We start from the raw sequence: 11,120 nt of genomic DNA, 5'->3' as shown, positions 1-11,120 counted from the left end.
GGCGTCAAGGTGACCTGGGGGGAGGGGGCGGAGATAAATCATTGGGTGACCTTGAAATTTACAAACATCTTCGGTAAAACATGATAGACAATTACATCAAGCTACTAGTAGATAAAAAATAAAAAAAAGCAAGTTGTGAGGAATACTTCCTACTCTGTTTTTCTCTATTATCATCCCCATATGAGACACTGTCTCATACTTCCTCTTCAAAATGTTTCCTTTATCCATTAGAAAACCTAATCTAGTTCCTGAATCTGGTAGTGATAGGATGAAGTTGCCTCAGTCCTGAGTATCACACCTCAAATTCTAAGACTAAGACTAAGACTAAGACTAAGACTAAGACTAAGACTAGGACTAAGACTAAGACTAAGACTAAGACTATTGAGGGTATGTCCAGGCATTCAATGGTTAACATCAACTGGTACTCAACAATAAGTTATAGCCTCTGTCTTGATTATAAGTAAGCTGAATGTGTAGATGAAAGATGAAGTAACTGAAAGAGTTAAAGCAGTCACGTACCCTCCCCATCCTTGGGGTCCCATCCCAGTTTCTCCCCCACCACCTTGAACAGGTCCTGTACGAAGAGTTTGAAGTTTGGGTAGCAGTCTGTGCCGCTGAGGAGTGTGGAAAGGCTGGCGATGTTGGCGGCCAGGTCAGACCAGACCGTGTAGTTAGACTCATTCACAAACGCCTCCATCACACGCAGGATGTCCACCGTGCTCGCTACACCAGATTTAGCCTGAAGTAACAATACAACAAACATTTTAGATTTAAAGCTAAAAAATTTGTTCCAACAGAAAGGATTGTTTTCACCTAGAGCTTTTGACCTCTAGAGTCACTCTGATCTTCTCCAATAGACTGACCCAGTAGGACTTGTAGCTTCTTTGAGGAAGACCAGATGGTTGAAAGCTCTAGGAGAGAACAATCTCTTGTATTGGTACAAAAACTTACACTTGTAATACCAGCACAGATGAACTTTCATCATGATAACATTTCAGACTGGAATCAGCAGAGGCAGACATTGTTATGACAGATGATAAACATGTGCTGGCCACACCAAATTTGACACAGCCAACCAACCATTCTAGTAACCAAACTAACAATACCAGCAAACTGAAATAAAAAATTAAAAAAAGACTAAATTCTTGAGATGTTGAGTTAATGAACTGACCAGTGCAAAGAGGTCGTTTTGAATCCCCAGGCGGTCGCGAGGCGGCAGAGACTGGTCCTTGATGGCGGGCAGCAGGCGGTCCAGCATGTCTGAGCTGTACTGTGTCCGGTAAAACCCTACTGTGCCTGGGTTCAACTGGGGACAGACAGAGGAGAGAAGTGTCAAAAACACACTATATACACTTCACTTCAACCAAGTTAAGGTAGATCCATAGAAGGATCACAGTTCATAAAAATCATCATGTTTTGGCCCTTTGTGTTCTTTACAAAAATGTATATTTCATGTGTGTTTGATAATGCAAAATGTCTTTCCAATGCCAGAAAACATGAATGCTAGACATCCAACTTGAAGTATAACATTACATCAAAAAAGTAAGTTTCTTGATTTATTTTGTATTATGCAATCCTATAAAACTGTGTAAAAGCAACTACTTTTCAAGACTGAAGAATTACTAAACTTGCCTTTTTTGTACCCTTTTTCAGGATATGTATGATGATAGCACAGCAACAGTTAAACAATTCAAATGCACAGAAAGAGAAATTATGTTAGTTACTACAATTATATTCAATGTAAGGAAACCCTTCCTCGCCCCACCTTGACCCAGTCGTCAGGTTTGACGTTGTCGATGGTAACGGTTGTCTCTCGTTGGTCCAGCAGGAGGGTCTTCACGGCGGTGGCTGGTGATTGGCTCGTGCTGATGCTGACTGGAACCATCCACAGCGAACTGTCATCTGGGGGGGGGGGAACAACCAGTTTTTATTGCCCTAACATGCAACACAGCAATGTCTTTAAGTACCAGAGTTATCACAGGTCCTAAGTCTTTAAGTACGAGAGTTCTCAGCTAAGGTTAGAGGTGTTGAAAAACTCATTCTTTCCTAGAACTATCGCAGAGTGGAACTTGCTGTCAGAATAGTGATAGTTCCCTAGGGAGGAGGTTATTTCTGACTGGCACCATCCACAGCGAACTGTCATCTGGGGGGTGGAACAACAGGTTTTTCACTGTCCTTTTTTCATTAAACATAACACCATGAAACATTCACTAGAGGTTTATGATAGATAAAGAGCAAAGACAACAAATCACAACAAGTAGGTGCTGTTGATTTTATCTGCTTTCATTTGCAAGCTACGCTATGCAGTGATGAAGGCTAGACATTCAGGTAATGAGATACACAAGAAAACTGTAAGTTAGATTACAATTTGATTAAGTCTAAAACACAAAAGTCAGATGGGAAATTACTAAACCTGGCAAAAGGTGGCAAACTTTTTACATGGTGATGTTTTGTAAGGCCTAAGAAAAAAAAATGTTGTGCTTCCTGTTTCCCGACTGACCCTAGGAAAAACTGCCGACCCTAGCCTTTTTTTTGTGGACCCCTGAAACTGTGTGAAAGGGACGCAAATTTTTTAGGCTGATGGACCTTTTCTAGCTCCATGATGTGAAACCTGAGTGCTAAAACGTTGTACCAGCTTGTTTTGTGAACACCTGCCCACACCCCATATCCCTCAAAGAAGATTGCTACAAAATATTGGTAGGTAAAGTGATGAAATAACCCTGAGGCTCTTATATCACACTACCAATTTCTTTGCTCCAGCCTGCATTGTGCAATACAACACACAGTTGGTTCGGAGCTGTTGCATACATGTAAACTATGTACAGAGCTCTCATAGCTCACTGTTCATGATTGATGTATTTTGGGCGAGTGTTACGTGTAAAATACCAAATCTGAGCCAGACAATCAAAGCGTAAGCGACGTTTTTGTGGAGCCCGGCGGTGATCAGAACCACTTTGAGCACAGCACGAGATGGCTGCTAGTCCTTCCGACGGTTCATCAAAAACTCCAGGTAGGAGAGTGGAATAATTGTTGTTTTGTTAGCAAGGATTTATTTTAATTTTGTCATGGTCATGTCAGGTTTGTCATTACTTACTGATCCTGGTAGCCTGTGTGCCAGACTGTTTCCAGAGCCTACACAGGCCAGTTTCTCGGCTCCAGGGCCAAACTCATGCCCCAAAGGAAATTATGCCACAGCCCCCCTCAGTTAGGCCCTGATGCTGGCTAATAACTCTAGTTTTAACGTGCTATGGGTCTGGCACCCAGGCTATGATCGTCGCAAACTTCTAGCCTCTACCAGGCTTCCAGAAGTGGCTGGAAAGAGTAGAAATAGGAGAGGCAAACTGTGCTTTTGTGACAAAGCTCCTTCATTTGTATTGCCTATTGAAGTGTCTGTTGGAAGCAGCAGCGTGCGTGTCATCACCTTTGGTGACGCGTCAGGGCCTGGAAACCTGCGCGGCGCACGTGCGGTCGCAGTTTCCCTCGACAACGAGATCTGGGTGGCCGACCAGACCAAAGCACGTCTCCAGGTGTACAGGAAGCTTGGAAGCATGGAAGGCTGTACACCTGGAGACGCGCTTTGGTCTGGCTGTATCCTGCGCCAGTTTGCACCAGGGCTGGGCTACCCAGGAAAGGAGCCGGTTGATGTGTCCTTCGACAGAGATGGCCATATCTGGGTCTTGGTGAATGGGTAGGTGCCCACTCATCAAGACCCAGATGTGGCCATCTCTGTCGAACACCAACACCGATATGGTGGTCAAATTCGACAGGGAGGGCGATCTCAAAGCCAGCTTTAACCTCCCCAACAACGTACCACGTGGGGAATCCCGCGGAATGGCGGTGGGCTTGCATGTTTACGCCGCCTCTGTGACCATCAGACCAGGTGACGTATACGTGCAAGCCCACCGCCATTCCGCAAGCCATCCAGAAGTTCCTCTGGGGCGTCGACCCGCAGCAGCGAATGAAGACGCCAACGAAGGTCGGCGTTAGCGGTGAAGGCAACATCTACGTCTCCGACTACACCTGTCACTACGTCTACCACCAAACTTCCTCACGTACCGTCCGGTTGTGGTGTACATACACCACAACCAGACGGTACGCGAGGAAGTTTGGTGGTCCGGGAAAGAGCGGTGGCCGCCTGAATCGTCCCGAAGGCATCTGAACCGACAGATCCGTTCACGTCCTGGTGATGGACTCAGATAACCAGCGTGTCGTGGTTTGACCACCTCCCTGCGGTGGGGGTTGCAGTGGGGCCGGGAGGACAGTTGGTTGTGATCAACAAAAACACGATCTTTGTGTTCCCCCGTTACTGACAAGGCCATGTTGATTTGATTATATGGATGACATGTGCATGTGCATGGATTTTAGTCCTGTAGTGCATTGTACAACTGTGTGTCGCCCAAGGGCTACAGAAATGGATATGGGCACCACCCTACGCTCTGCATAAGGGCATGGGAGACCTTTAATTCATTGAGTGATTTTAAAAAGCAACCTTGTCCCGAGTCTTATTCACGTAAACAGTAGTAACTAAATAATATATAAACAGCACCAAATAGCAGCTGTAGAAGTGAATTTTGTGAATAAACAGTACGGTGTTGTATGCTTTAATCAGAGCTTGGGGCTTGCTGTTGAAAGGTGCAGACAATTAAGTACCTCCTTTCTAGAAGGATATGAATATAAATGTTACAAATTTTTTCATGCCGGGATCAAAGACCTCTTAAGAAGCTGTTTTTCTCCATTTATTTCCTGTCTATATTTTATTTCCAGATACTTCATGTATGGCTTTCTTTTATCACAGGCAGATTATATGTTCAGAGATTTCTAATTGTCTTGCATTATTGTATTTCACTGATTATGCAAATAAATTCTAATTGGCGTAATATATATATATATATCTATTAAATGTTTCCGATACCAAAGTTACACAAGCTTGTTTTTATTGCCCCCTTTTTTATTGATTGAACATAACAGGATAAAATCTTAGATAAAGAGCACGCAAAGAAAATTAAGTGCTGTTGATTTTATCTGCTTTCATTTGTAAGCTATGTTATGCAAACTTTGTTTGCTGTATGTCATTTTTTGGAAAGCAATGAATACTTTATCTTTATCGGTGAGTGTCAGTGCCTGTGGACTGTTAGGCCATGGTGCCATGATCATTACTTCTCATCATCTTACTGTAACCTGGTGAAACAATTGTGAGAAGATGCACATTCCACTGTGTTTGTAAATGAATGTTCTTTACCTTCTGAAGGTCCTTCAGCACAGAACTTGGACTGTTTGATCTTCAGCACTCGAGACGTCCCCTCCTGGAAACAACAATCCAAAACACTTTGCTTTTTAGCTTCTATGAACTTAGGACATCTGTTTACTGGTACAAAAACACCACACGTTGTTATTGCATGTAGTAGGATCAGAAGAAAACAAGGTGGATGGCACAGTAAGATGCATTAGGTATAAAGATGAATTTGATGAATTTTGTTTCCATTTTTTATTCTGTTTTCATTTAAAGAGTGTAATTGACACAAAAACAAATAATACAGCTTCACACTCCCTGGGGCACTTTGGCTGGTATTTTCTTACCACCATTTTTCTCAAGCTGAAGACCTCAAATTTAGACAGACGGGATGAATGTTTTCAAACAGGTATTCTCACCTGTGTAGCTGACACCTCCAGTACCGGGAAGCCCATCTGTTTGGTCCAGGTGCTCATGATTTTGTCGACAGGTTTCCCGCTGGCCTGACCCAGACTGGCCCACAGGTCCTCTGTGAAGGTGTTCTTGTACATGAACTTGGTCAGGTACAGGTTCATGCCCTTACGGAAGTCCTGCAGAAACAAGACAAGTTTCAGTGTCTCTTTCTTATTCCCTTTATTCTTAACTAACTAATAGTTCACATTTCAAACCATTGTTTCATACCTTTTGCTAGTCATCAAAGAATGTTTATGGAAGACATGAAAGAGAAACACATTGGGAACTTTTGACATGACATGACATGTCTGCGTAAAAGCAATAGAGCGTAGTAGTGCAGCAGTGGCATGTCAACTGGTGATGTCCTTGGTGCTGAAACAGCAGGCCCTAGTCCCTTCTGTACACATTATTCGGTCTGCCAAGCATTTGTCAGCTGCTCTGAGCCTTGTTAGAGCTCCAAACTATACAGTAATGGTTCGCCCAATGGTGATGTCCTTGGTGCTGAAATGTTTACAGTACAACCAAGAGGAGGCCAGATACTTTGTTCTCATTGACATATAAGACAGTCACAGAAATATAAGACATTTACTGGAACTTTTCCTATAGCTACAGATGCTGGTTTCTTATGGATATATTCTGGAGGAAAAACAAGCTGAAATACTTGACATTTGACCTGACCTTAACTGAAAGAAACACCCTTACCTCATCCCCGATGAAGTCGTGCAGCATGCGGATCACCGACGCCCCCTTGCTGTAGGAGATGGTATCAAAGATCTCGTCCACCTCGTCTGGGTGCCCAACTGGCACCTGGGGACAGAGAAATTAGTCTTAACTTTGACTTTATTTGCATCCACATTTAGCTTAACTGCTATTCTTCCAGTGGTCCATTACATAATACAACAATACAACAATATAAAATTATAGCAACTGCCACACATTAAGATTAAGACATGGTAACAACGAAAACCACCATAATTAAAATACAATACATGGTATCCATTCAACACATGCAACAACTGTTCTATCTTGTGAAGCATTCCAGTTCTTAGACATTCGGTACAAGAACCTCTTCTTTTTGGCGTATGTTTTTGGTTTGGGCAGTTTGATAGTGTTTGTTGTTGCTGGTCATGTTTGGTGCTGACTGTTCTTTGACTGGAAGGTGATTTGTTGGTACAGTCTGATAATACAGTCTACAATGGTTGGCTGATACCTTGACAACTTTTTGCACTTAGACAGAAGCCAAACATACATGACACAAAGTGTAACACTAATGGTAGTGGCCGGTTAAATCTTCACACACTCATGTTATACTTTTTGAGAAGGAATTACAAACCATATCAGGCCATGAATAAAATATGATACAGACTGTTTATCCCCAAACAGCTCAGATCTGCCGACAGTTCCTGTTTATGTGTATACAAGTCTGCCTCATACACACTTCATACAGGTCTTCTCTGTACAAATGTCCAATGTGAATATTTGAAATGACAGAGGCACAGAAATTGTCAATGGTTGCATACTCTGATGCACATTAACATGATCCCATATTATGTACTTTATTGCTAATATTTCTGAATAATTATGCTAAAACATGCAAAAAGAAATCCCTCAACACAACCCATGGACATTATCATATCGCCCTTACTGGCTGACACTTAAACATTTGGCTGCAAATTGCCTTTACAGCGGACATTGTCACACATGGCTGAAGACTTATGCAAGAGAGTTGTTTAATAAAGACATGACACTTACACATACACAAACACGAGTTTTACAGAAGAAAAAAAAATGGATCCCACCTTGAAGGCTTTTCGGAACAATATTTCGTAGGAAAACATCTTTAGTGTGGATATATTTCCTGCAGCCAGTTTCCAGCCATGCCTACATGTCTCACAATTAACACCAACAAGCTTTTCCTCCACACACGGTTAGGCTATTGATTGGTTCATGGACGGTGGATAATGTAATTATACGGACTTTGGCTGTTTTGAGCTGCCTCATGAATAAAACATGAGGGAAGTGAAAACCACTCATCATGTGATTATTGTATAGGATGGACTAACAACAGTACAATGCTTCATAAGGTCAAGCACCTATACTGTATTACTTTTGGTATGGAACAGAACAAAAATGCAGGTATTGAAATGTAACTGTTACATCATAACAACAATTTTGCTTTTAGAAAACAGACATATCTCCTGGTAGTCCTTCGTCATGCAGAAGACTGCTAGTGTATCAAGACATATCTAGATGAGAGATTAGAATACTAGTAGAAATGTCCAAATCTTCTAAAATTAATTTATTCATATATTTGGAACAAGAAGAATTTACTTCTACAAAAGATAGAAGAAGAATGAACAGGCAATGCCCTAGCATGACTGTATCAAATGAAAAGGACAATGCCCAAAGGAAAAGAAAACCTTTAAAACACAACACATATTCGTCCTTACAAATCAGTAATTTGGAACAATTGCTGCAGTGATAATGTTATTCCATGTCCCAGATGGTGAGTGTCAGGCTGTCTGCCTGTGGTGGTTTATAGTCTGTTGTTATTGGTGACAGTCTGTGTCAGTCAGGCAGAGCCAGGCATTGGATTGTAGGCTATGCATGGGGGGATAGTGCTAACACTAGAGGCTATGCATGGAGGGATGGCTAACACTTGAGACAGGACAAGGCTGTTAGGATGCTATGCATGGAGGAATGATCATGACTGACGCTAGGCTGTTGCGAGGCTACAGACTGACTCTCTAAGGGAAGACAAACATTGGAGGAAAGGCAAATTCTATGGCATCATAAGGTTATATTTTAAGGCATTATAGAGCTACATCCATTCAAGATGTTTAGACAAAACTTGTCTCTTGAAGCTAAAATATTTTCTGTTTACTTCAAGAATCTGGGCAGCTTTTAAACCTTAGACAGCTGTGGTTGGTCAAGGGTTTTAATAAGAAACTGCAGTTTCAAGTCTTTGCTACCAGTAATCTTCTACCAGTAGTCCTTATTTTTAGACATTGACTATTCACATCAGATCGTTAATGACCGTTGCCATGGCAACACGAGAGCGCTGACGTCCTCCATCAGGACATGTCACATTCCAAGGGATGATGGGTAATGAGCTGTGTAATTGACAAGGCAACAGGTGCTGTTTCCATGGGAACGTAATTATTACAGAGTAATAAAGCACAGGATTTAAACGTGCCTCGGTCTATGTGTGAGAGGTAAGTACACACATACTTTCCTGGAACAGCTGAACATTTCCAAATACTTTCTGGTTCTTACTGCTTTACTCTTTTTACCAAAATGTAAAATAAAGCAGTTAGACTCTTTAACTTCTTCTTTTTACATTTGTATGAATAGAGGACTGCATTTTTGCTTGTAGAATTCAATAAGAACATGTCTATATCATTTGCCTTGAAAGAGATGCTACGCTTGTCAAATGCTACGAGGTTGAAATCAATGAAACATGAATCTATCCTTTAGTCTAATCATTTAACTCTAGTTTAGGGGGACCACAGAAGAACTGACCAACCTTCTAGTTTTTCTGTTCTTGTCAACGTTTCACTGTGTCTTGCTCTGATATTACTGGTATCCTCCCATCTTTTCAGTCACCTTTCCCTCATTCTTCCTCACTGGACTGTTGCTAAAAAAGATAAACAAAAATACAATGCATAAAGAAGTCTCACCTCTATGGGATGGCTGTTCTTGAGTGCGTCCAGTTTTAGCGCTCCGGTGTAGTCAGTGGAGACAAACTGGGTCCAGATGTCATACTCGGGCAGACAGAAGTCCACACACAGGTACTCAATCCATGACGCAAAACCCTCATTCAGCCACAGGTGGGTCCACCATTCCTGGGGAGAGGACGGGGTACAAGGTAAAAACTTCACAAGAAAACCAATCAGGGGACTGAAAAAAATCTGGTTAAGTGGAGAGGGTACCAGGTAAAACCTACCAAATACATTGTACCTTTGACCCAAAGTAGCCACGTGACAAACCTCACTGGGTCAGTATACTGAAGAAGACCAGAGTGACTGGTCGAATTCTCTAGGTGAGAGAACGTCTTTGTGTTGGATCTAAACTTTTAACTCTAAACAAAAAAGGTAAATTCTGCCTAAGATAGAAGACTCAGGGGACTGAAAAAATCTGGTCTACTGGTATGTGGACAGGTAGTCACCTTAGACAGGATTCTTTGTTTAATGGGAAAAATCATTATCTAAGGCACCACCAAAAAGTGGCCAGGTGGTCCTTATGGAGAGGTGGTCATCACTTGTTCTGTACTCTGTGACTCTACATTTTGTATCTGTATTTGTGGAGAATTCCTTGCACTCACCATAGTAACCAGGTTCCCAAACCACTGATGGGCCAGCTCATGTCCTGGAGGAGAGAAAAAAAACTTTGTCAGCAAACTTTCTACTCATGTTCTAAACTTATAGTACAGAATAGAACAAACCAGAGTTTCTACAAAACTAGAATAAAGTTCATACCTTAAAACTGTACTCTTATGTTATCAGGTATACTTGCTGGTGAAGGACAGTTATACCGGCTATACCTATACAGAATCCTTCATGTACAGATACTCACCCACTACCAGAGCCACCCACTGTTTCGCATGGGAAGAAGAGTTCTCTGGGTCAATCAGTAGAGCAGTTTCCCTGGAAAAAAAAGTACATGTATGCTAAATCATAGGCTTATGTCTACGCTTATCAGAGCTGTCCTGACATGAAGGTATATATGTTTACCAAAGGAAAACAATGTTTTTGCTCTTTCTTCTTCTGTTCCAAACACTGACCTGGTCAATGACCTGAACCAGATGTCTCTCACCATGGTAACCTGTGTTGGGTTACATCATGTTGCAATTATATAGCAGGAGGGATTTAGACTCCTGTCTGACCATATATATCAATGTGTTTGAGTAAGAATTAAGTGAGCAGACCATATGCAAAGGTAAACATTATGCATTTGCTTTGCAAATGTTACCTTTCTAGTTAATTCATTAATCTTTAATTTCATCTATGAACACAATGACCTCTCACCTGTAGGTCACAAGGCCCCAGTTCTCCATGGCTCCAGCTGCAAAGTCGGCGATAGCGATCAGGTCGATTTTTGGTAGGGGGTAGGGGATCTTGAAATACTCCTTGTAGAAGGGCAGAGTCTTCACAGCAACCTGGACAGAAAATATTTAAGACATTAAAAGAAAAGCCTTTAATTCTATTAACATCTTTATCTAGACTGTCAGCACAGCTATATTCTTGAGGGAGGAAACAAAACAAAAGCACTTCAAGGTACACAAAAATGTACCTCTTTCCAACTTAGTTAAGTGTCCAGAGATGGTCTTTTGGCCTTGCATTGAGCAAAGGCATTAAGGCTGCACTGATTTAATTTTAGGATGACATCCAAGTGCGCATTGATTTTCGCCTGTTCTCAAAAAACCTCTGAGGCTGAA

The 11,120-nt window shown here is 41.8% G+C and overlaps 1 protein-coding gene across 6 annotated transcripts in view; it reads right to left on the bottom strand.

The window, feature by feature from the left end:
• Window positions 1-11,120, bottom strand: part of LOC109462181 (puromycin-sensitive aminopeptidase-like) — a 29,861-nt gene that overhangs the window by 6,634 nt on the left and 12,107 nt on the right. For 4 of the 6 annotated variants that reach the window (XM_019758683.1, XM_019758679.1, XM_019758680.1 and 1 more), the window contains 5 exons: window positions 6,386-6,490; window positions 5,650-5,820; window positions 5,240-5,303; window positions 1,766-1,902; window positions 1,172-1,306 (listed from right to left, as the gene is read on the bottom strand). In XM_019758683.1, the coding sequence (XP_019614242.1) occupies window positions 1,172-1,306; window positions 1,766-1,902; window positions 5,240-5,303; window positions 5,650-5,820; window positions 6,386-6,490 (612 nt within the window). Of the gene's footprint in view, window positions 1-519; window positions 740-1,171; window positions 1,307-1,765; window positions 1,903-5,239; window positions 5,304-5,649; window positions 5,821-6,385; window positions 6,491-11,120 lie in introns of all 6 variants that reach the window. The other 2 variants (XM_019758682.1, XM_019758681.1) reach the window with 1 other exon arrangement.

The sequence above is a fragment of the Branchiostoma belcheri genome, unplaced genomic scaffold (genome assembly GCF_001625305.1).
Source record: "Branchiostoma belcheri isolate BF01 breed outbred unplaced genomic scaffold, Haploidv18h27 scaffold113, whole genome shotgun sequence".
Lineage (NCBI taxonomy): Eukaryota > Metazoa > Chordata > Leptocardii > Amphioxiformes > Branchiostomatidae > Branchiostoma > Branchiostoma belcheri.
The sequence above is the reverse complement of the archived record's forward strand: the minus strand, read 5'-3'. Positions and strand labels throughout refer to the sequence as shown.